Source organism: Mesocricetus auratus, unplaced genomic scaffold (assembly GCF_017639785.1).
Source record: "Mesocricetus auratus isolate SY011 unplaced genomic scaffold, BCM_Maur_2.0 Super-Scaffold_100007, whole genome shotgun sequence".
NCBI lineage: Eukaryota > Metazoa > Chordata > Mammalia > Rodentia > Cricetidae > Mesocricetus > Mesocricetus auratus.
Genome location: NW_024429191.1, coordinates 94,964,970 through 94,988,159, shown reverse-complemented (window position 1 = coordinate 94,988,159; position 23,190 = coordinate 94,964,970). Strand labels below are relative to the sequence as shown.

Genomic DNA, 23,190 nt, shown 5'->3' with positions numbered 1-23,190 from the left:
TCAGGAAGAATAAAAGTAAATGGGAATAAAACGTCCTGCCGAAAGATGGACGGGACACTTAAGGGCCCAGTGGGACGTGTTGGGTATTTCCCTGAAGGTGATTAACTGTGCCGTCAGTGGGTGAGCCGTTTGTTGCCTGGCTCAGAACCCATGCTCAGAAACCTGCCTCTGTGACCCTGAGCATGTGGACTTGGGCATGTGCACTGTGGGCAGCTTCGGCAACAGAGCCCTGCTCTAGCTCAGTCCTGAAAACGTCAGTGAGGAGGCTCCAGAGCCAGAGTCCTCCCGGCCACTCCCAGCTTCCAGGGCTCCGTGAGTCGGCTGGTCCGGGGCCGCGTCCTTCCCTGGTCTGTCTCCAGATCTGTGGCCTCCTTCAGCTGTGACTTCCTTCTCCTGTCACCTGACTTGGGGTGCACCTGGAGATCCAGGACGACCTCATCCTGAGATCCTCAACATCTGCAGATCGCGCCCCGAGACCCTAAGTGAACTTGCGCGCTGGTGTCTGTACACTTTGCACCCGACTCCCGAGGGTTCTGGGGCGAGGTTTAGAGGAGGAGCTAGCCTGAGTCACGGAGCCCCAGAGTCGCAGGTCAAAGCACGGCCCGGTGACCCGTTTCCTGCCTGACCTCACACGAAACGTGCCTGTGTTTCCCCCAGGTGAGGTTCGAAATGTCCAGCGAGACCACACTGGCCGACTTGCTGCAACTGAACCTCCACAAGTATGAGGATGAGGTCCGCAACATTGTGGACAAGGCCGTAAAGGAATCAGGGATGGAGAAGGTAGGCACCATTGCTACGGTGTGTGTGTGTGTGTGCATGTGTGTGTGTGTGTGTGTGTGTGTGTGTGTTTCTCCCCCAGAGGATCCGGGGACTGTCTGATGGTCTCAGTGACTGGGCTAGGGCGGTGGGGGCTGACCTCAGACAGCCTCTGGTTCTGGCGACCTTGCCTGCAGAGCTCAAGACAGAAGTCACTCACTACCCGTAGAACACGGCATCCTCAGACAGCCCCATTCCCGGCTGTTCTCTCCCAAGCACACAACAGAACACTGGGAGGAGGCTCCAGGGGCCCCACTCACCAGGGAATGAATCTCCTGATCTATGAAACGGATCAGGGTTTGCTGAGGTGGCTCAGCAGTCATGCGGGCTTTACTGCTCTGCCGGAGGACCAGAGTGCAGACTCATCAGCCTCAGCGGGCGGCCCACTGCTGCCTATGACTCCAGCTCCAAGGGGCCTGACGCGCTCCTCTGGCCCCCATGGGCACCCAGCACACACAGGTGCACGCTCACACTCACACACACATACATAAGTAGCTGGGCCGTGGTGACACACACTTTAATCCCAGCACTCAGGACGCTGGCAGGTGGATCTCTGTGAGTTGGAGGCCGGCTAGGGCTACAGAGTGAGGCCCTGTCTCAAAAACCCTAAACAAGGATGGAGGTCGGCATGAACTTAGCTCCTGCTGTTTCAAAACATGCCTTCAGCTCAGAAGTGGGGCGTGCGCCCCAGCTTTGTTCCGAGTCCCCAGGAGCTTTGAGCCCTCCCTGAGCTCTGACACCCCGGAGGAGGCTCGATGCTTGTGAATTAAGCTACTTTTTCTCATTGTGGTGACAAAATGCCTGACAAGCAGTTTAAAGAAGGAAGGAAGGGTTTGTTCTGGCTTACACGGCGTGCGTGTGGCGGTGGGGAGTGGGGGGGCAGGTGCAGTCCCTCATCAGGAAGGCGTGGCAGCAGGAGCGGGAAGCTGCCAGTCACAGTGAACCCACGGGGAAGCAGAAAAGGAGCCCCGAGTGGGGCAGCCTCCCGAAGGTTACACAGCCACCCCAAACCGCAGCGCCGGGTAGGGACCAAGTGCGCAGACCCGAGGGTGGGTGGGTGACACTCGACATTCAGACGCCCCCCCCCTTGTCTCTGCTTCCCTGACAGATACTGAAGACCCTGGACAGCACCTGGACCACCATGGAGTTTGAACACGAGCCACACCCGCGGACCGGCACCATGATGCTCAAGTCGGACGAGGTGCTGGTGGAGACCCTGGAGGACAACCAGGTGCAGCTGCAGAACCTGATGATGTCCAAGTACCTGTCCCACTTCCTGAAGGAGGTGACCAGCTGGCAGCAGAAGCTGTCCACCGCGGACTCGGTCATCTCCATCTGGTTTGAGGTGCAAAGGACCTGGAGCCACCTGGAGAGCATCTTCATCGGCTCGGAGGACATTAGGGCCCAGCTGCCGGAAGATTCCCAGCGCTTTGACAGCATCGACCAGGAGTTCAAGGTGAGCCCAGCCGCTGGCTGGGTGTTCCCAGAAACAGCTCCCACCGCTGGGGACGAGAGCGGGCTCCGACACCTCTGTCCCCTGCACCCCCTCTCCTTCTCCTCCCAGGCCCTGATGGCAGATGCCGTGAAAACGCCAAACGTGGTGGAAGCCACCAACAAACCGGGTCTCTATGACAAGCTGGAGGCACTGAAGAAAAGGTGGGTGTCCTTCCGTCCGTCCGTCCATCCGTCCATCCGTCCATCTGTCCATCCGTCCCCCGCATGTCCCTCCGAGGCGTTGATGGGGCACAGCCGTGTGCCACCTTCTATGCAAAGGCACAGGCTGGCAATATCCCGCCCCTGAGGTGGATTAGGAGCCCTGTGTGTGGTTCCGAGCCGGTGAGGAACGGGAGCACCCGGTTAAGAGTTTCTGAGTTCATGTGGGAACCGTGGAGAAAAGGCTGGATGCCTTTCAGCAATCTGAGAGGACGGGCTGGCCAGCAGCACCACAGAAAAGGACCGAGCAGCCCCTTCTCCCTCCTCTGCTCTTAGCTTGGCCGTGTGTGAAAAGGCGTTGGCTGAATATTTGGAGACAAAGAGACTGGCTTTCCCAAGGTTCTATTTTGTCTCCTCGGCTGACCTGCTGGACATCCTTTCCAACGGAAACGACCCTGTGGAGGTAGACAGGGGCCCCCAGCTGTGTAGACCCCTGCACCTAGGAGCCCTGGGCGGGAGGAGAAACCCACCACGCTCTCTGCACGAAAGTGTGGCTCTGGGCAAGTCACCTGACCCATCTCTGCTCGTTTTCCTTGTACGGAGTGGGTGAGAAGTTGGGGGCTTCGTGGGCATGTGAAAGGCACCCCGAGCTGTTCTGGGCTGTTCTCCATGCGGCCCTCATAAACTTTGCCCTAATGCACACCCTGGGAATCTAGGGAGACACTTCCTGGGGCCCATCTGGAAGAGAGGGTGATCGTGAGCTAGGGGGAGAGAAACGGCTGTGTTTCGATTCGATAATAAAACCAGAGAGTAGGCACAGAGGAGGGGACGCGCCGGGGAACCCGGATGGAGGCTCTGGTAACCGTGTCCCGCCCCAGGCCAGGTCTCGCCTGAGCCACACCCAACATCAGTCAAAGATGGGGCAAACGGTCCCAGAACAAAAGAGAAAGGAAAGATAGAAAGAGAGAGGGCTTAGCATCCCTGGATGGATGGAGCTGGGAGCCATCAGCAACTCCAGCGTCCCTCCCCTAGGTGAGCCGCCACCTGTCCAAACTCTTCGACAGTCTGTGTAAGCTGAAGTTCCGTCTGGACGCCAGCGGGAAACCACTCAAGTTTGGGCTGGGGATGTACAGCAAGGAAGACGAGTACATGGACTTTGACAAGGAGTGTGACCTCTCGGGCCAGGTGAGCCCGGGCGTCAAGCAGCGAGCCCAGGGCAGGGGGGGGATGGGTGGTACGGGCTGTGTGCGGTCATTTTTCTCATCTGCCTCTCAAGGAAATGTTTGGGAACCTTTTTTTTTTTTTTTTTTTTTTTTCGAGGCAGGGTTTCTCTGTGGCTTTGGAGGCTGTCCTAGAACTCGCTTGGTAGTCCAGGCTGGTCTCAAACTCACAGAGATCCGCCTGCCTCTGCCTCCCGAGTGCTGGGATTAAAGGCGTGCGCCACCAACGCCCAGCGACCGGGAACCTCTTTTTTTATGATTTATAAGTGTGTGTGTGTGTGTATGTGTATGGTATGTGTGTGTGTGTGTCATGGTGTACAAGTGGAGGTCAGAGTATAGCGTTCAGAAGTCGGCTCTCTCCTTCCACCTTGGCGGCCCCAGGGACTGAACTCGTGTTGCCAGGCTTGGCAGCCAGCACTTTTATCTGCTGAGCCCTCTCCCTGGCCCCAACTCGGAGACTACATCCGTAGAGCCCACAAAACAGCCTTCCTATGGTGTGTGGCATGCATCTGGGGCGGGACAAAGGAAGAAGGAGGAGACAGGTTTGCCTGCATCACCGAAGTGTTATGGTTTCCGCAGAACCGGGCCATCCCATCTGAACCACCAGTCCCAGCCCCGTCAGTCCCAGCCCTGTCACAGGAAGCGGCCACGGTGCATGGGGGGGGTTCGGGGCAGTCTTGGGGTCCTGGCTCCTCCCGGCAAGCACACTGCCCACACTCGGGCTGTCTGATTCCTGCCCATCTTCCGACCCAGCCAGCCACTGAGGGGGTAAACCAGAAACTCTCAAAAGAATGGGGGAGCGCCAGAGATCAGCGTTTACAGCCAGAGTCTCCCCGGTTTCCTGAGGTCGGGGGCTGTAAGAGGCAGCGTCACACTGCCCCCTTCCGGGTGACTCTGAGCAGTTGCGAGGCCCCCTTATGGGGGCAAGTTCCCCTCATGGTAATGACAATTGAAAAGACAGCCCACCCCCCTCCCCTAGAAGCTGTGCTCCTTCTGTCCCGCTATGGTGCTGGGGGTGGGTCCAGGGCCCCAGGACAGAGTGAGGTGGGCAGTCTCCCGCTGAGGTAGACTTTTTCCTGGATGCCTGCCTGCTCCCTTCTCTGATTTAGGGATAACTGTGTATTCCACAAGATTTTTTGCTTTTGTTAGGGTGTTGTTGGCTTACTAATGTGTTTTGTAAGTGTGTCAGCATTGGGAGCTTTTTTTTACACTTTATCATTTGTGTGTATGTGTGCTTATTATCATTGTACGTGTGCGTGTGTGTGTTCCTAAGTGTGTGTGTGTCACAGCACACGAGCCCAGATTAGAAGGCAGCCTTGTATACTTGGTCCTCTCCTTCCACCTTTACGTGGGTTTGGGGATCCAAACCTGTCGCCAGGCTCATCATGTAGCAACGCCTCTCCCAACTGGGCCGTCTCACTGGCCCCTGGTGGGCCGTCTTCTACCGTTCTGTGAAACCCTTAGCATTCCTGGCCCTGACAGACACGTTTATTGGTGGCCACTGCCTGGACCAAGCTTCCAAGTTCTTGGCGTCTGGTCAGAAGAGTTGAAGGAGCTCACACCAGCACAGAGAGGCCGGGGTGGGGTGGAGGGATGTTATTCAGAAGGAAAACAGAGGCGTAGAGTAGAGAGAAGCACGGCCAGGGCGGCCGGCACGATGACGGCGGACCGCTCAGAACGCGGGCCATGTCCCATCGCTTCCTTTCATGGATCCAGTTGGAGGAGGAATCGTTAGGGGGTGGGATGGGGGTGGTCTTCTGCTTTGATTGGCAGGCTCGGGTCACGCAGGCTGTGGTTCACTGCACACCTCCTTTCCCACGTCCCTGGTTCTGATCGTGTGCGTTGCCCCGTCATGCAAACCCATGAGATGGTTAACAGGGGATTTCCCCTTAAAGTTGACTGAGATGACACATTCTGGTGCCCGTGCTCCCAAAACCCGTCCACACCGGTCACCGGTGTGGTGCACGGCTTCTAAACAGTCCACACTGGTCTGGTGCATGGCTTCTAAACCGGCCCACATTGGACTGGCGCACGGCTTCCAGATCCAGGATGTGTTTGGTTCCAGGGAGGAAGCTACTAGCTAGCCACAGATCAGAGGATTGGTGGTTCTGTTTAGAAAGGGGTTCCAGGGAAGCCCAGCACAGCTGGAGTTCCTAGACAGGGGGGGTCTTGGGCCGCTAAGTTCATCCCTACGCTCGCCTGCCTCAGGTGTGCAAACTCACTGGGCTGAGACGCGTGTGGGGGCCTCCCTGCGAGGTCAGCGTGGGCTCTCTGCACAGGTGGAAGTGTGGCTGAACCGCGTGCTGGACCGAATGTGCGCCACGCTGCGCCACGAGATTCCAGAAGCCGTAGTGACGTACGAGGAGAAGCCGAGGGAGCAGTGGATCTTCGATTACCCAGCCCAGGTCTGTGATGGATGGGGTCCACGGCGGTGCAGCTCCACGGGGACCTCGCATGGCTCCAAGACCCCAGGCTAACCCCTCTATGTGTTGGGAGTGGGTTTAGCTGCCTGCCCTGGGGTCTTTTAATTTCTTTTTTCATTTTTATAGGATTTTAAATTTGTTTTCATTTTTATCTTACTTGTATGGGTGTTTTGCCTGTATGCATGTGAGCGCACCACATGTGCACAGTGCCTTTGGAGGTCAGTAGAGGGCGTCAGATCCCCTGGAACTGGACTTAGGGATGGTTATGAACATTTATATGGGTGTTGGGAAGCAAAGCCCAGGTCTCTTGGAAGAGCAGACAGTGCTCTTAACCATTGAGCCGACTGACCAACCTCATGACCTCCTCTTTTTCTTTTATCTTTTTCTTCGGGGGAGGGGGGGAAGGGCGTGGGGATTTCGAGACGGAGTTCTCTATGCAGCCCTGGCTGTCCTGGAACTCGCTCTGTAGACCAGGCTGGCCTCGAACTCACAGAGATCTGCCTGCCTCTGCCTCCCGAGCGCTGGGGTTAAAGTTGTGTGCCTCCACCATCCGGCTGTGACCTCATGTCATTATCCATAAAGGACAGTTTCTCACGCCCTGAGTGGTTTTCAGGTGGCACTAACGTGCACGCAGATCTGGTGGACGACTGAGGTGGGCCTGGCGTTCGCGAGGCTGGAGGAAGGGTACGAAAACGCCATCAAAGACTACAACAAAAAGCAGGTATGGAAGCCCCGGGCCCTGAAACTGCCAGGCAGCAGCCGGGAGCCCCCCCAAGTTAACTAGGGTCTCTGCTGCCGTGAAAAAACACGGCGACCAAAATTGACTTGGTTCAACTCACAGCCTGCAGTCCATCATCCTGCAATCCAGGGAAGTGAGGGCAGGAGCTGACGCGGAGGCCATGGAGGGGAGCTGCTTCCTGGCTCGCTCCCCAAGGCTCGCTCAGCCAGCTTCCTCATACAGCCCAGAACCACCAGCCCAGGGGAGGCACCACCACCCACTGCAGGCTGGGGGCTTCCACATCAGTCACTCATTAAGAAGATAAACCATGGGCTTGCCCACAGGCTAATCTGGGGGGGGAGGGGGCGTTTTCTCAGTTGAGGCTCTTATCTTCAAAAGACTCTGCCTTGTGTCACATTGACATTAAAGTAGGCAGCACAGGCCCCTTCTCCAAGGTGTTCACCATCTGTGTGTCAGGAGCAATCATGTGACAATCTAGTATCAACCTCAGACGTACAGAACTCAGAGCCTCCTCCGGAAATCACATACCAACACTGGCTTTAAAAAAATGTGTGTGTGTGCGCGTGCGTGAGAGAGAGAGTGTGTGTGTGTGTGTGTGTGTGTGTGCGCGCGCGCGCTCGCGCATGCACCCGAGCACATGCATCTCAATGTGCATGAGGAGGTCAGAGGTCAGCATGTGGAGGTCAGTCCTTCGCTTCCAGGAATTGAACTCTGGTTGTCAGGCTTGATGACGGGCACCTTTACCTGCTGAGCCATTTTGTCAGTACTGTTTTTTTTTTTTTTCCCTTGGGTAGGTCTTAGAAGGTGTGTCTGTGTGTGTATGTGTGTGTGTGTGTGTAAACCTCGGGTGTTTCCTCAGGATTCTGTCCTTCTTATATTTGGGACAGGGTCTGGGGACCCTGTCTATGTCTTTCTGGTGTTGGGGTCACAAGCCACCGCGCCTCACTTCTTCATATGGATCTGGGAACCAGACTCGAGTTCCTTGTCTTGCAAGAAAAGCAGTTAGGGCTGGCTGAGTCATCTCCCCGTCTCCCCAAGGTCGACACTGTCCCTCAGAACCTCCCTCACGTGTAACCCACTCCGTGGTGCCGGCTTTACGAGCAGCTGTTTTTACTAACGCACGCGCTCCTCCTCCCAAGGGGTCCATGGTATCCCCACCTGGCAGGAGAGGAAGCTTTCCATTTCTTCAGCATCGTGGCAAACAAGGGCTGGTGAACTCACACACACACACACACACACACACACACACACACACACACACACACACGCACGCACGCACGCATGGTCACAGAGAGGCATCCAGCCCAATGGCCACCCGAGGGCGTTGGCTCCAGGCAGGGTCCCAGCACAGACGCGCCTCTTTCTGCAGATCAGCCAGCTGAACGCACTCATCACCCTGCTCATCGGAAACCTCAGCGCCGGCGACAGGATGAAGATCATGACCATCTGCACCATTGACGTGCACGCCCGAGACGTGGTGGCCAAAATGATCGCTGCCAAGGCAGGAGCCCCCCCCCCCCGTCCCTGGGGGGCTGGGGAGGCCTGGGGACTGGGTATGGGGCTGGCCACACACCCAAGGACAGACTCCAGCCCCTACCATCACCTCTTCCCAGAGAGGTGACCGAGGAAGTCGCTGTCCTTCACACACACACACACACACACACACACACACACACACACACACACACACACGCACGCACACACACACACACGCACGCACACACACACATACACACGCGCGCGTAATCCATAGAGGTCAAATGAGTAGGTTACCAGAAGTTTCCATTCCTTTGTGTGCGTTCATGTGCGCAGAAGCGTATGCATGTGTGCACCTGTGGAGGTCAAAGGGCAACCTTTGATGTGGTCGCTCAGGCGCCATTCCCTCCTTTTTGGAGACAGGGTCTCACATTGACCTGGGCCTCAGCAGGCAAGGCTGGCCGGCCAGGGAGCCCCAGGGAGGGGTCCTCCAGCCTGCGTCTCCCCAGCACTGGGATCATGAGCACACGCCATCACACTGGCCGCCCTCGTGTGTTACACGGGGTCCTGGGGCTTGAACTCAGGTCGTCTCACGCTCTCAGCAAGTTTCTTACTGACTGGGCCAACTCCCCCAGCTCCAGAAGATCCTGTCTGTAGCGGGCTGCAGCCCGGGGGTGTTGACAGCTGTACTGGGGTGCAGAAGGGAGCCCCAGGGACTGGCCCCGAGCCACGACACACGGGGCGGGCCTCCTCATGCAGGTGGAGAGCTCGCAGGCCTTCACGTGGCAGTCACAGCTCCGACACCGCTGGGACGAGGAGAAGAAGCATTGCTTCGCCAACATCTGTGACGCCCAGATCCAGTACTCGTACGAGTACCTGGGGAACACCCCACGGCTGGTCATCACACCACTCACAGACAGGTGAGGGCCCGCCCGCCCGCCCGCCCGGCACCCAACCCTCCACACCACAGGTGAGGGCCCGCCCGCCCGGCACCAGACCCTCCACACCACACACCTCCTTGGGCCCTTCCCCCTCGGCTCCGCTCAGGCTGGGAGAACCAACATCTAGGTGAGAAGGTCCTGGGCTCAGGATCCAACTCTGTCACCAGGCAGGGGCCCAGCTTGAGGCTGAGCCCTCAGTCTGACACTGGCTGTGTGCTCAAGAGGGTTGCTTCCGCTCTCTGGGGTCCGCAAAGCAGGGCAGTAAATTACAGGACAATAAATACCGTGTCTGATGAGTCCAGAGGGCCCACTGTTCCCCAAACCCACCGGAGGGCCAGGCCTGCTCACACCTGTCCCTCGGTCACTTCGCAGGGTTCCTGCTCTCTGTCCCCGGGTGTGGAGGGGGGGAGTCTGAGCAAGTACAACAGCCCCCACAGTTAAGAGGGTAAAGCACCATGTGGAGCGTGCCCTGGGGTCACAGCGCCCCAGTATGGAGCAGGTCCCAAGGTCAGGGTTTTCCAGTGTGGGACAGGTCCTAGGGTCACAGTGCCCCAGTCACAGTTTCCCAGTGTGGAGCGGGCGCTAAGGACACAGTGCCCCAGGTGACTGGAGGTCCTTGGCAGGTGCTACATCACACTCACGCAGTCCCTCCACCTGATCATGGGCGGAGCCCCTGCGGGTCCTGCTGGCACAGGCAAGACGGAGACAACCAAGGACCTGGGCAGAGCCCTGGGCACCATGGTGTACGTCTTCAACTGCTCCGAGCAGATGGACTACAAGGTATGAGGCCAGGGCCGTGGTCCCCACCCGGGACCCAAGAATGTGCCGACCCCGCAGACGACACAGGCATGCAGGGGGCAGGGACTATGCATGCAGAGCACCCTGCCAGCACCCGCTTTGGGAGGTAGGGGGCCTCAGAGGGGGACCCCTCTCGGGACCAAGTCTGCCCCAATGATTAGAGACCACAGAGGAGTGAGTACCCACTGACCTTTGGTGTGGGTTTAGGATGAACGTAGGATTAAATGACAGGGGGAGAGGCCCCAGCAGTAACAGACCCATTGTAAGAGGGAGGAGTGGGGGGGCTCAGTCTGCAGGGGACTCCCTCCCCTCAGGTGAGCCCCACAGGCTAGGGGTCCCATCCTGAGGCTGAGAACAGCACCCATGACCCATCCTGACTGACGGTTGCACCATCAGAACCGCCCCCCCCACGGGCCCTAGAGAAGTGAGGTGAGGTGAGTTGAGTTGAGTTGAGGTGAGGTGAGGTGAGGTCAGGTCAGGTCAGGTCAGGTCAGGTCAGATGATCCACAAGGGATTTCTGCTTGGATTCCACGGTGTGTTGCTCGCCCTGCGGGGACAGACCGGCACGCTCATGGAGTGAGGTCTTCCAAGAGCTTGCAGCCCCAGGCTGCCTTGGGGAGGAGGATTCCCCCGCTTCCTTCATGGGCATAGAACGAGGAGGTGAGGGGGAAATGGCGGAGGAATGTCCACCCCTGCCTATGCCTGAGCCTTTCCCCTAGGTAAGCACCGGGGGCTGTGTGGGTCAGGCGCGAAAGGACAGGGTCCCCAGGCAGGAGCCAGGTGCCACATGAGTGCCCTAGGACAGGCACCTGCTTCCTGCAGGTCTTTGGAAGCCGTCCCCTCTTCTTCTGACGCACATCTTTCCCTTTGGCAGTCCTGCGGAAACATCTACAAGGGGCTAGCCCAGACCGGAGCCTGGGGCTGCTTTGACGAGTTTAACCGGATCTCGGTGGAAGTCTTGTCTGTGATCGCTGTACAGGTAGGGCCCTCCTGTCCCGTCTTGGGTCACTGGGGAGCCTGGAGCTTTGGGCCCAACCCTCGTGGTATCTTAGACACCGGAGAGCCTCCTGCCCGTGCGATGACACAAAGATGCCTCGGACCCCTGCCCTGGTCCCCAGGAGTCCTAGGTAGTTTACACACAGAGGAGATAGAGTCAGAGAGGGTTGCCCCTTCGTGCCAAGGGAGACAGGGAGGCATAACTGATTCCGCTCGGGGGTGCTGGCACAGAAAATTATGTTGGGTGTGGCAGCCCATGCCTGGAGTCCCTGGCACTTTGTGATGCCGAGCCGGGAGGCTCGTCACAGACTCAAGGCCTGACTGGTCTATGTAACCAAATCCAGGGTAGCCAGGACTATAAACTGAGAACAAAGAGGGCAGAGGAGAGAGACAGAGACAGAGACAGAGTGAGACTATCTTATAACCCGTAGTAGCCTTATGAACGTACCGTTGGGCAACAGGCTAAAGCAAAGAGGTCCAGAGTGTACCATCCGCCTCATAAGCAGGCTTTATCTATAGTCTGGGGAAAGCAGCTGCGGCATAGGGACAGCTGGGTTGACCACAGCTGGGCTCCTGTCTTACTTGAACGTGGGCTTGAACAACTGGCTGCCTGCATTTGGCTGGGACTCGGCCATGCGCTTCAAGAATTAAATGACAGTGTCTTTATTCCCTAGATGTCCATGTGGAGGGAAACCCTTACCTAAGCCTAGATTGAGTGTGGGGGTGGCCTCAGGCCAGACCCCTGAGCCAGACAGAGGAGAGCAAGGGGCTCTAGCGGGAAAGCAAAGGGTTCTAGTGCACGCACGGGCGACATGGGAGCGACCAACAGGACAGGAGTAGATAGGGAAAGCATGTATGCCTAGGGAATTCCCTCCCAGGGCACAGGACAGCCCTGGGGGGAACCCAAGGCAAGGCGAGAAGGGAACAGTGTCTTCAAACGGGGCGGGGGGGGAGGCGCTATGCCAGTACCCCCCAGCTTTTTTTTTTTTAACTCGCCTTGATGGCCCCGCCGCGTGTATTGGACAGGCATTGCCACGTCTCAGACAGGAGCCCCAGCAACCCTGGTGGCCCGCAGGCTGTAGAAACCGCGGGCTCTGAGGTCAGCTGAGCCTGGCCTCCAATCCCGGGGTCCACCCGTGACCCCCATCTCTGGAGCCCTAGGCCGGAGGCCCTGCTCAGAAGGTCCCAGCGAGCCAGGCCTCGCTACTTTGCCCCCCCCCAAAACCAGACAGAAAAAGAAATGATGGGAAATGGGAAAGCAAGGTGGTGACAGCAGAAAGAGGGAACAGCACTCTCGTCCTGGGTGGCGTGGGGGTGCGCAGGGCGGGTAAGTGCTCGCAAGAGCAAGAGCGCCAGGGTTACACAGGAAGGGGTTGCAGGGCGGGGCGGCGCCGGGCGGAGTGACAGGGACGGGGACACATTGGTCCTTCAGACCTGTCCAATGCAAGTCCAATGAAGCGCCCAGGTCCCCAGCTTCCATCCTGCTTTTCCTTCAGTCACCCAGCAGCCACCCGTCTGCCCAGTGACAAGTCGGTGTTTTTTGTGGCAGAAGCCGCTGCTAGCCTTGTTGGGATTTCAGTAGGAAAAGCCAGTGGGGACGCAGGGGACAGGGTCCCTGACCGCCCCCGTGCAGGGGTGAAGCAGGGGAGTGAGGACCCCCACAGCCTGGAGGAACCTCACCTCCAGAGCTCTCAGCAGCTCCCCATTCTCCAATCTGAGAAAGGCGAGCCCAGTCTGCCAAAGCGGCAGCCACTCCGCCAGCCTCCTCAGTCTGGGCTGAACCACCAGCCCCTGACCCAGTACACACACACCCCCAAGCTCCCAAGCCCCGCTCCAAAGTCAGAGGACGACCCTAGAATGTTGTGTTCTGTTCGTGGACACAAGAGACCTGGGAACAGAGCGCTGGGAAGGTCCCGGCAGCAGGAGGGGTTCCCGGTTCTTGCCCTCTAGTCCTGCCCAGATGTGAGCCCTGCGGGACCCCCACCACCACCACCACCACGACACAGCCAGGCCTAGCAAGGCCGGGCAAGCAGGCCGTGTGCTGGGGAGAGGAGCCGATGGCTGGGCGGTTTCAGCCACAAGCCGGGAGCTCCCTCAAGTGACGATCTTGTAGTTTGCAGCTGCCTTCTGTAGGCTTCTCTAAAGTCTCCGAAGCTGCTCCAGCCTGGTGAGCAGGAGGTGCGGGAGACTCTTGGCTATGACTACTAATGGGGCTCTGGTGGCTTCTTGTTAGAAAAAAGACGGAAATCTGGTTCATGGCCAGAGGGCGCTCTTGAGACAAGTCCCCCTGAAGTCTACTGTGTAACACCCACGGGTGACAAAAATCACAGGACAGCGCAGGGCCGGCAGGAATCAAGAGCAGTGACAGTGTGAAGGCCACTGCTAACTCGCAACTGCCAGGCTCTGAAACTGGACGGGGGTCCAGGGGTGGGGCGAGCATCCCGTCAGTCTAGTGCTTGCCAGGCACACCTGTAGACCTGAACTTTGATACCCAGAGCCCACATAAAAGGCCAGATGTGGGGGACGGGAGACATGGCTCAGAGGTTTAGGGCACCTGCTTCTTTTGAAGACCCAAGTTCAGTTCCCAACACCACTGCCAGGTGGCTCATAGCTTTGGGGGATCCAATACCCTCTTCTGGCCCTCCCCCGGGCAGCCAAACACACGTGTACAAAAGTATACACAGATATTTTAAGGGGGGGGCAGACACTGCCAGGTGGTGGTGGTGGCGGCGCACGCCTCTAATCGCAGAACTCAGAAGGCAGAGGCAGGTGGATCTCTGGGTTTGAGGCCAGCCTGGGACCCTGTTTCAAAACACAAGATCAGGTGCAAGGTGTGAAAGTCCAGTGCTGTGGAGGGGAGGTGTGTGTGTGTGGGGTCCCTGGGGCTCTCTGTGCCAGCCAGTCCAGTCAACTGGTGAGCCCCACATTCAGTGAGAGACCTTGCCTCACAAGAAGTCCTGAGCAACAGAGGAAGCCGCCCAATGCCATCTGGCTTCCACGTGCGTGTGTACCAACACACACGTGCACACGCACATTTGCACACGCAAACGGCCCCGTGTTGGTCTGTGTCTGCGTACCAACTGTCTAGGTGAAGTGTGTCCAAGACGCAATCCGGGCCAAGAAAAAGAAGTTTAACTTCCTGGGCGAGATAATAAGCCTCATCCCCACCGTGGGCATCTTCATCACCATGAATCCTGGCTACGCCGGACGCACAGAGCTGCCCGAGAACCTGAAGGCCCTCTTCAGGTGAAGGGGGGTAGGGGGCTAGCGGCGTTGGGGGGGCTGGAGAGTGAGTGGAGGTCGGGGGAGCCTAGTGCTGGCTCATCCCCCAGGCCCTGTGCTCGCTAATCCCCCAGGCCCTGTGCTATGGTGGTGCCCGACTTTGAGTTGATCTGTGAGATCATGCTGGTGGCCGAGGGCTTCCTGGAAGCCCGCCTGCTGGCCCGGAAGTTCATCACCCTCTACACCCTGTGCAAAGAGCTGCTGTCAAAGCAGGTGTGTCCTTCCAGTTCCTGGGGGAGTCCTGGCGGAGCCTCAGGGGACCCACACTCTGCCTCTGTCCTCCCTAGCTCTGAGATCCACTCCGAGCCTGGAAGCGCCAGTTGGCCACTGTAGGAAAGTGTGTTCATGTGTCTGCACCCCACACACAGGATCATTATGACTGGGGCCTTCGGGCCATCAAGTCCGTGCTGGTGGTGGCCGGCTCCTTGAAGAGGGGGGACCCCACCCGGGCAGAGGACCAGGTGCTCATGAGGGCACTGAGGGACTTCAATATCCCCAAGATCGTGACAGACGACTTGCCGGTGTTCATGGGGCTGATCGGGGACCTCTTCCCCGCCCTGGATGTGCCCCGGAAGCGAGACCTGAATTTCGAGAAGGTGATTCTCTTCCTACCCCACCCTCCTCCTCCTCCGGAGAGGCCTGCTCTCGCCTACAAGAATTCTGGGGCCATGAGCTGCTTCCTGGTCCCCAGGCAGCCCTGGGTTTCAGAACGGAGGGTCACAGAAAAATCTTGGGGTTGGGGCTCTGGGGCCGTGTGAACTCTGGGTGACATTAATGCCAACGCTTGGAAGCTCATCCAAAGGCCATCTTCCCAAGCCATGTCCGGCCTTGTCTCCCAGATCATCAAGCAGAGCATTGTGGAGCTCAAGCTGCAGGCAGAGGACAGCTTCGTGCTGAAGGTCGTACAGCTAGAGGAACTGCTTCAAGTCCGACACTCCGTGTTCGTCATTGGGAACGCAGGCAGTGGCAAGTCCCAGGCACGTCCCCAGCATCTGTCAGTACCCCCCCATCACCTCCCAGGCACGGCACGGCACCTGCAGTACCCCCCCATCCCCTCCCAGGCACGTCCCCAGCACCTGCCAGTACCCGCCCATCACCTCCCAGGCACGTCCCCAGCACCTGCCAGTACCCCCCCATCACCTCCCAGGCACGTCCCCAGCACCTGCCAGTACCCGCCCATCACCTCCCAGGCACGGCACGGCACCTGCCAGCACCCCCCATCACCTCCCAGGCACGGCACCAGCACCTGCCAGTACCCCCCCATCACCTCCCAGGCACGGCACCGCACCTGCCAGTACCCGCCCCCCCATCACCTCCCAGGCACGGCACCAGCACCTGCCAGTACCCCCCCATCACCTCCCAGGCACGGCACCAGCATCTGCCAGTACCCGCCCCCCCCATCACCTCCCAGGCACGGCACCAGCACCTGCCAGTACCCGCCCATCACCTCCCAGGCACGGCACCAGCATCTGCCAGTACCCCCCCATCACCTGCCACGCACACATCCCACCTGCCGCCTTGCCCCCCACCCCCACCCCCCGAGATGCTCACACACTCCTGGCTCCTGGCGTTGCCTGGAGCTGTGGTGGACGCTGCTGGGGGGCGGTCCCCGACGACACCAGTGCTGGTAACTCTGGCATTCTGAGCCAGCCAAGTGTCCGGCCAAATGCCTCCAGGGCAGGACGCTTAGGCTCTTACCAGGAGGGGGACAGCTCAGTTGGCACAGCACTTGCCTCACAAGCACAGAGACCTGGTCCCCAGAACCACATAAAAAGCCAACATGAAGGCCTGTGCTTCCAACCCCAGCGCTAAGGAAGGGACAGGAGAACCCCTGGGGCTTTCTGGCCACCAGGCCTAGCTAGCCCAATTGGTAAACTCCTCAAGCACAGAGAGGGACTCTGTCTCAAAAGGAAGTTGATGGCATTCCTGAAGGTGACTCTCGAGGTTATCCCCTGGCCTCTCCATTGCATACACATATGATGTACATATGTGTGTGTGTGCACACGTGCTCTCTCTCTCTCTCTCTCTCTCTCACACATACACACACACAAAAAAAATCCTTGAGTGTCCTTAAAACCTGTTTCTCTGAGTGAAGAAAAAAACAAGTAGTTTTCTTCCGTTTCTTTTGTTTTCCTCAATGCATTGCTTGTGTGGTGAGAATGGAGTTTGTGCTTTTCCAGGTCCTAGAATGAGTGGTCTCGGCTCCGTCTCCGGGATTAGTCAGCTCCCGTCACTCAGCCCGTACCCCTGTCCAGGGGACACAGATTCAGCAGCACCTGCTTCTCACTTTGCAAGCACACCTGGGGCTGCAGAGAGGGGGCTGCCCCAGGAGGGCCGCGAGCCAGGTTCTGGGACAGGTGCAGCTGCGGACACCAAGTCAGCGAATGACCCCCGCTCTCCCTGTCAGGTCCTCAAGTCCCTCAACAAGACCTATCAGAACCTGAAGAGGAAGCCGGTGGCAGTGGACTTGGACCCAAAGGCCGTGACCTGTGACGAGCTGTTTGGCATCATCAACCCGGCGACCAGGGAGTGGAAAGACGGTAGGTGGGGTGGGGTGTGAGGGGTCACCTCTGGGACAGTGTGTTCAGCAGGCTTTCTGAGGCCCCGCCCACTACCTGAGCAGGCTTCCTGGGGTGGGGTCACAGCCTCTGCGGGTCTGCGCCACCCCAGAAGAGCTATGGGAGCCAGCCAGGGCCAGGGCGCTCAGGACACAGTGCTCCTTGCCCCACCAGGCAGGCAGGAAGTCCAAGTAGAGACCCCTCACCCGAGGGGGACCCACAGGTGGAGCTGTGCTAAATGTGGCGGCCTCTGGCCGGGCGCCTCTAACTAAAGGCGAAGGGTGGACTCCAGAGAGGGATGAATGGTGGGGGGTGGAGGAGCCGGAAGAAGGCAAGGGCAGGGGCAAGGGCGGCGCCTCGAAGAGCAGGGGACCACTGCGGCCCCCTGGGTGGGCTCCTGCCACCTCTGAGATAGCATAAGCAAGGCCAAGGCCAGAGCCGCCTGGGCACGAAGGAATGAAGGCCCCAGAGTGCCTGGCACGCACGCCACCCGGCCCCTCAGACACGGCCATGAGTATCACCAGCCTGCCCCCCTACAGGCCTATTCTCAACCATCATGCGGGACCTAGCCAACATCACACATGACGGTCCCAAGTGGATTGTCCTGGATGGGGACATAGACCCTATGTGGATTGAGTCCCTCAACACGGTCATGGATGACAACAAGGTACGTGACTCCCGGATTCTCAGCTGAGCACCCACCCCCACCCCCAGTCACCAGCATGAGAAGGGACAACAGTGTCACAGGCGGGGACCGCAGAGAACACACGGTGCTGGGGTTAGAGGGCAGGGGCAGGGCGGCCGGGGGGGGACTCTGCTGGAAGCCACACACACACACACACACACACACACACACACACACACACACACACACACACACAGAGTCATGGCCTACAGACGGCACCAGCCGCAAGACATCCCTCCACGGGAGACGCAGCTCCGTGCCCTCCCGCACCTGCCCGTGTGTCTGCCTCCGTGTAGGCTGCAATAAAGCACGGGGCTCACTTTCCAACCCACACATGAAACACATGACGGAAACAGCCTCCAGAACAGTCTAGAAGCAGCTGGAGAAGATGATTCCTCCCGGCACCGGGGAGGGTGAAACAGGAGGATCGTGAGTTCAAGACCTGCCTGGGCTGCATAGCAAGACCCATGTCAGAAAACAGGGCTTCTGAATTGGGTAGAAGACAACACGGAAGGATCCCCACAGAGGGGAGAGTTGTGGTTTTTGAAGGGATGTCTGGGGGCCAGAGACAAGGAGAGAGTGACGTTCCTCAGCGACTCCTCATTTAGAGACTGCCACCCACCAACGGGCTTGCCCCCCCTCCCCCAGGTCCTCACCTTGGCCAGCAATGAGCGAATCCCCTTGAATCGGACTATGAGGCTGGTGTTCGAGATCAGCCACCTGAGGACAGCCACCCCAGCCACTGTCTCCAGGGCTGGCATACTCTACATCAACCCTGCTGACCTTGGGTGGAACCCGTGAGTAAGGCTTGGACTCTCCTGTTCCAAACTGTGGCAGAGCACGCGGTCAGTGGGCCGTGTCACCACGGCACACGCTTATACGTACCCATTCACCCACACAAGTGCCACGGTCCATCTCACCCCCACGTTCAGTGGGGCCGCATCAGAGCAGTACACGCTTGCATGTACTATGCTGGCTCACCTCGCTGTCACTGCAGTAAAAAGGGTGACACGTGACAGAAACTCAGTGACAGACAGTGTGGCGGCTGATGGGACACTCCAGGACAAAAGCTGGCCCCGCTCGCTGGGAGCGCTGGGATAAGGGGAGGCTGGCCCGCCTGAAGACACTGTGCTCCCCAAAGACTGAATGCAAAGCTGCTTCCCGAGAGGGAGCATTCTGGGAGCACAGGATCTAGGTCAGCGTTCCCGAGGAGGGCTGGCACTTTGGGGAGGCCCGGGGATGGATGGATAATGAAAGCTGAGGGCCGGGAAGAAAGGACTGCTTGCGACCCGAAGAGGGGTTACAGTCATGTCTGTGGGCAGCAGGGATGGCGTGGGGAAGGCATGGACTTGAGAGTGGCTTGAAGTCTTAAGGAACAGGAGATTTGATGTTGATATTTTCCTGCTTGGACATGATTGGCAAAATAGTAAAACTTGCGGGGACCCAGAAGGGGTAGCTTGGAGCTAATATATCGAGTCAAGTCAGCTGGAATAGAAACCACAGGCTCAGGATAAATACCTGAGCTGAAAACGAGCACTCACTTGTTCATCTACCCACCTGTCCATCCATCCATCTACCCACCTGTCCATCCATCCATCCACCCACCTGTCAGTCCATCCACCTGTCCATCCATCCATCCACCCACCTGTCAGTCCATCCATCCATCTACTCACCTGTCCATCCATCCATCCACCCACCTGTCCATCCATCTATCCAGCTGTTCACCCACCCACCCATCCTCCCACCCACTTACCTGTCAGTTTGTCCATCCATTTATCTGCCCCTTTACCCAGTCACCAACTCATCTACCCTTCCATACGTCAATCCATCCTCTATCCACTCACCTGTCCCTACCCCCACCTGTCCGACCGATCCTTTCTGCATACCTTCTGCGTCAGCTGAACCCTGAGAGTCCCATGCCAGCGGGGAGAGGGGGTCGGGGCGGAGTTGATTTTCCAGGAAAGATACGGGTTACGATTGGAACTTCCCTAACCAAGCTCACATTGCTTTGGAAGAGCAACAGACACCCAAAAGTATCTTCAGAAGAGACACAGGGGCAGTGGTGAGAAGAGACACAGGGGCAGTGGTGAGAAGAGACACAGGGGCAGTGGTGAGCTACAGACACTCCGAGGAGACAGTGCGCAAGGAGCAGGAAGCTGACAGGATAGTTCACACCTGAGAGACAAGCAGCCAGGTGCCCATCAGCAACTCGAGGTAGATTCAAGGGACTCTGGGGCGGAGGCCAGCACAGAGGAGGCTCTGGAAGTGAAGGCACCCTCTAGAGCTCTGAATTCAAGTGCTGGGGGGGGCGGGGTGCTGCAGCAGGAAGAGGGAGGTTTATTCGGCAAGCTGAGAACCAGTCTTAGGTGCAGGGAGCAGGCCTGAGGTAGAGAGAAGGAAATGGGAGTTCATACCTGAGTGCCTTGTCCGTCTCCGGTGGGAGGGGAAATGCCTTCTGGGAGGCAGGCCGCAGAATGAGGCCAGGCTCCCAGAGGGCACTGAGCAGGGTGCCCCGGCAGGCATAGGAGTGGGTGCTGGCCAGACACCCGGGGGCTGGAACCTCTGGGTCATCTGCCAGGCAGCACTGCGGTAGGGAAGCACTGCATGCCAGGCAGCCCCCCCACCCCCGCCAAGGGCGGTCCATCCTCAGAGAGAGCTGAGGACAAAAGCCCGAGGTCATGATGGCGGCACACCAGATCCTTGGAGGCTATCGGACAGGGTTGGTCCCAGCTTTTACCAGTTCCTGGCGGCTGGTGGCCACCCAAGGCTGTCTCCACATGGCCCCCCGCCAGGCACCAGATTTCAGGGTCTGCTGTAACCAAGGACAACCACATCTTGAGATCCACAGTTGGCTGTACCCGCAAAGGCGCCTTCCCCGTGTGAAGCCACATCCTTACTTTCTGGGTGGATGCGGAAGGGGCTGCTAATCTGCAGCAGCTTGAGTTTTCAGGGAGACCAGGAGACAGGAAGGGGGAACCGAAGTGGAGCCTGGGTAGAAGATGAGCTACAAGTCATGGCCACACCAAGAGATGGGAGACGTCAGGTCACCGACGGCTCCCGGATACAGGAGATGGGGTCCTGGGGCACAGCCCTGGGAAGCAGGCAGGGGAGCCAGAGGTGAAACTGTGAGGATGGAGGCAGAGCCGGACACTCCCAGAGGTGTCCGGGGGAATCAGACAAGGGTGGGTTCTGCTGAAGCAGCGAAGAGAGCCGGGGTTCAGGGCTCCCCCAGATGGAGCAGCGGTCCTTAAGCAGATGGCCACAGGGGAGGCCAGGACTCCAGCCAGCAGCCGGCCAGCCCATGGGGACATAGGCCAGTGACACACCCCAGCTGCCCCTGGGAATGAAGCGAGAAGTGCCTGGACATGTCAGAAGGCTGACCTGTGTCTTCAGGAGCGTCTGCCTGAGTTTGTACAGATGGAAGCCAGCATGCACAGGACTGCAGTCCGTGACGTCACCGAGGCAATGTTGCCGTGTGACACGGGAGTCCTCAGGTGGGGCAGAGAAGCAGCAGCCTGAGACCATTCCTGCATGTCTGCCCAGTCTACTGAGGACCACCTCCATGTGGGGTTCCCACTCGAACTACATCCTGCACCGAGGCATGAATGGCAAAGGCTTACTTATCACGCTGGTATGCCGGTGTTGCGGCCCAAGGCCTCGGTTTCCCGTCCTGTCCCCACAGCAGGGCAGGAAGCAGCAGCGCTCCCAGCAGGCTCATGGAGAGGTCTCGGGTGCTGGCTGTGGACTGTGGCTTCATGTTTCATAACACGGGCTTCCTGCTTACGCCTCGGGCATCCTGGAAATGATGCACACCCTCGGCTCGCTGGCCCTCGAGGGAGCCCAACACTATTTATGCTTTTAGCAGATACTCCTCTGGCACTTACCGGGGACCAGGCTCCCTTCCGTGAGCTTTAAAAAGAGCAGCCTGCACCGTCCTTTGGAGCAAGGGTGATGTAAACATGACCAGATTACAGATGGAGCATCTGGAACCCAAAGCTGTTAAGTGACTTGCCTCAGGCTACATTTGGCTGTGGTCCACCTTGCAAGTCCAAGCAGCCAGCTGCAGCTTCCCTGCCTCTCAACAACCATGCTGGGGCGTGGCACTGCGCCATACAATCTGGAATGGTCGCCAGGGGCCATCTAGTATTTGGACCTGGACTCTTCCAACGAATATGTCAAGTTCAACTTGAACTCACCAACGCCAAATCTCTATGTACACATGTGTATGTATGTGCTCGCCAAATCTCTATGTACATATACGTATGTATGTATTGTGTGTGCACCCATGTGTAGATTCCAGCCACTAGGTGGGTGCAGGCACAGCTGGGTGCAGAGGTCCAAATGATGTCATGAGGATCCCAGCTCCTCCTCTCCTCTTCCATCCTTAGCTGCTTGGCTGCTTCCCCTCCCCCGCCCCCAGATGGCCTCCTAGTCCCCAGCCCATAGTATTCAGCTTCAGCTGGGAGAAGATGCCTCCTAAGCGGCAAGAATGACTCCCAGGGGGCTGGAGAGATGGCTCAGGGGTTAGGAACCCTGGCTACTCTTCCAGAGGACCCTGGTTCAATTCCCAGTACCCACATGGCAGCTCACAACTGTCTGTAACTCCAGTTCCAGGGGATCTGGCACCTTCACACCAAAGCACATAAAGTAAATTATTGAAGAAGAAGAAGAAGAAGAAGAAGAGGAGGAGGAGGAGGAGGAGGAGGAGGAGGAGGAGGAGGAGGAGGAGGAGGAGGAGGAAGAAGAAGAAGAGGAGGAAGAAGAAGAAGAGGAGGAAGAAGAAGAAGAAGAAGAAGAAGAAGAAGAAGAAGAAGAAGAAGAAGAAGAAGAAGAAGAAGAAGAAGAAGAAGAAGAAGAAGCTGCTGAGTGGTGGTGGTGTACGCCTTTCATCCCAGCACTCAGGAGGCAGAGGCAGGCGGATCTTTGTGAGTTCGAGGCCAGCCTGCTCTACAAGAGCTAGTTCCACGACAGACTCCAAAGCCACAGAGAAACCCAGTCTCAAAAAATAAAACAAAACAAAAGAACGACTCTCGGGACTGGGGATGCATTGCAGTGGACGAGTGTTTCCTAGTATGCATGGAGCCCTGGGCTCACCCCCTAATCCAGGCTTGGTGACTGTACACCAGTAATTCCAGCATTTGAGAAGTGGAGATAGGAGGATCAGGATGAAGTCTTCCTTGGCTACCTAGTTTGATGACAACTCGGGATTCAAGAGACACAACACCATCGAAAGAAAGGACTCGGGGCGGGCAGGGGGGGCATGGATCGGTCCATCACAGCTGCCTTGGACCAATCCAGAGGGGACGGGGGGGGGGGACCAGACTCCCCACTGGCCCAGCATCCCCCACACCAGACCCTCTGAGGGTCTGTAGTCAGCTAGCCCTGACGGTGGCCACCTCACCAGCGATGCGGACAGCCTCGAGGGGGACTGACGGTGGCCGTTACTCCCCCCTCAGGGTGGTGAGCAGCTGGATTGAGAGGCGCAAGGTGCAGTCTGAGAAAGCCAACCTGACCATCCTCTTCGACAAGTACCTGCCCACGTGCCTGGACAAGCTGCGGATCGGCTTCAAGAGGATCACCCCCGTGCCGGAAATCACCATCAT

At 58.2% G+C, this 23,190-nt stretch overlaps 2 protein-coding genes and 1 long non-coding RNA gene across 3 annotated transcripts in view; 2 read left to right on the top strand and 1 right to left on the bottom strand.

Moving 5' to 3' along the window:
- LOC101842603 (dynein heavy chain 17, axonemal) overlaps positions 1–14,677 on the top strand; it is a 33,270-nt gene extending 18,593 nt beyond the window's left edge. The window contains exons 12-24 of the mRNA XM_040748076.1: positions 658–780; positions 1,925–2,272; positions 2,381–2,472; positions 2,806–2,932; positions 3,502–3,654; positions 5,969–6,094; positions 6,726–6,833; positions 8,221–8,352; positions 9,087–9,247; positions 9,892–10,048; positions 10,941–11,045; positions 14,151–14,308; positions 14,419–14,677. Coding sequence (XP_040604010.1) covers positions 658–780; positions 1,925–2,272; positions 2,381–2,472; positions 2,806–2,932; positions 3,502–3,654; positions 5,969–6,094; positions 6,726–6,833; positions 8,221–8,352; positions 9,087–9,247; positions 9,892–10,048; positions 10,941–11,045; positions 14,151–14,308; positions 14,419–14,677 — 2,049 coding nt within the window. The remainder of the gene's footprint in view (positions 1–657; positions 781–1,924; positions 2,273–2,380; positions 2,473–2,805; positions 2,933–3,501; positions 3,655–5,968; positions 6,095–6,725; positions 6,834–8,220; positions 8,353–9,086; positions 9,248–9,891; positions 10,049–10,940; positions 11,046–14,150; positions 14,309–14,418) is intronic.
- On the top strand, positions 14,616–19,192 carry LOC121141230 (dynein heavy chain 17, axonemal-like). The gene is made up of 5 exons (XM_040748075.1): positions 14,616–14,940; positions 15,184–15,819; positions 16,752–16,884; positions 17,442–17,569; positions 18,236–19,192. The coding sequence occupies exons 1-5, from the start codon at positions 14,812–14,814 to the stop codon at positions 18,386–18,388; spliced, it is 1,179 nt and encodes a 392-aa protein (XP_040604009.1). The 5' UTR covers positions 14,616–14,811; the 3' UTR covers positions 18,389–19,192.
- A 156-nt stretch (positions 19,193–19,348) lies between these two features.
- On the bottom strand, positions 19,349–21,360 carry LOC121141581. The gene is made up of 3 exons (XR_005878549.1): positions 20,969–21,360; positions 20,485–20,575; positions 19,349–20,399 (listed from the first exon to the last, which is right to left on the bottom strand). It is a non-coding gene; the product is annotated as an uncharacterized LOC121141581 (long non-coding RNA).
- Positions 21,361–23,190: the final 1,830 nt, after the last annotated feature.

Coding starts and splice junctions, on each gene's coding strand:
- LOC121141230 (XM_040748075.1), top strand. CDS start 14,812: ATGAGGGCACTGAGGGACTTCAATATCCCCAAGATCGTGACAGACGAC. Junction 15,820..16,751: donor CACGGCACCAGCATCTGCCA/GTACCCCCCCAT, acceptor TCTCCCTGTCAG/GTCCTCAAGTCCCTCAACAA. Junction 16,885..17,441: donor GACCAGGGAGTGGAAAGACG/GTAGGTGGGGTG, acceptor GCCCCCCTACAG/GCCTATTCTCAACCATCATG.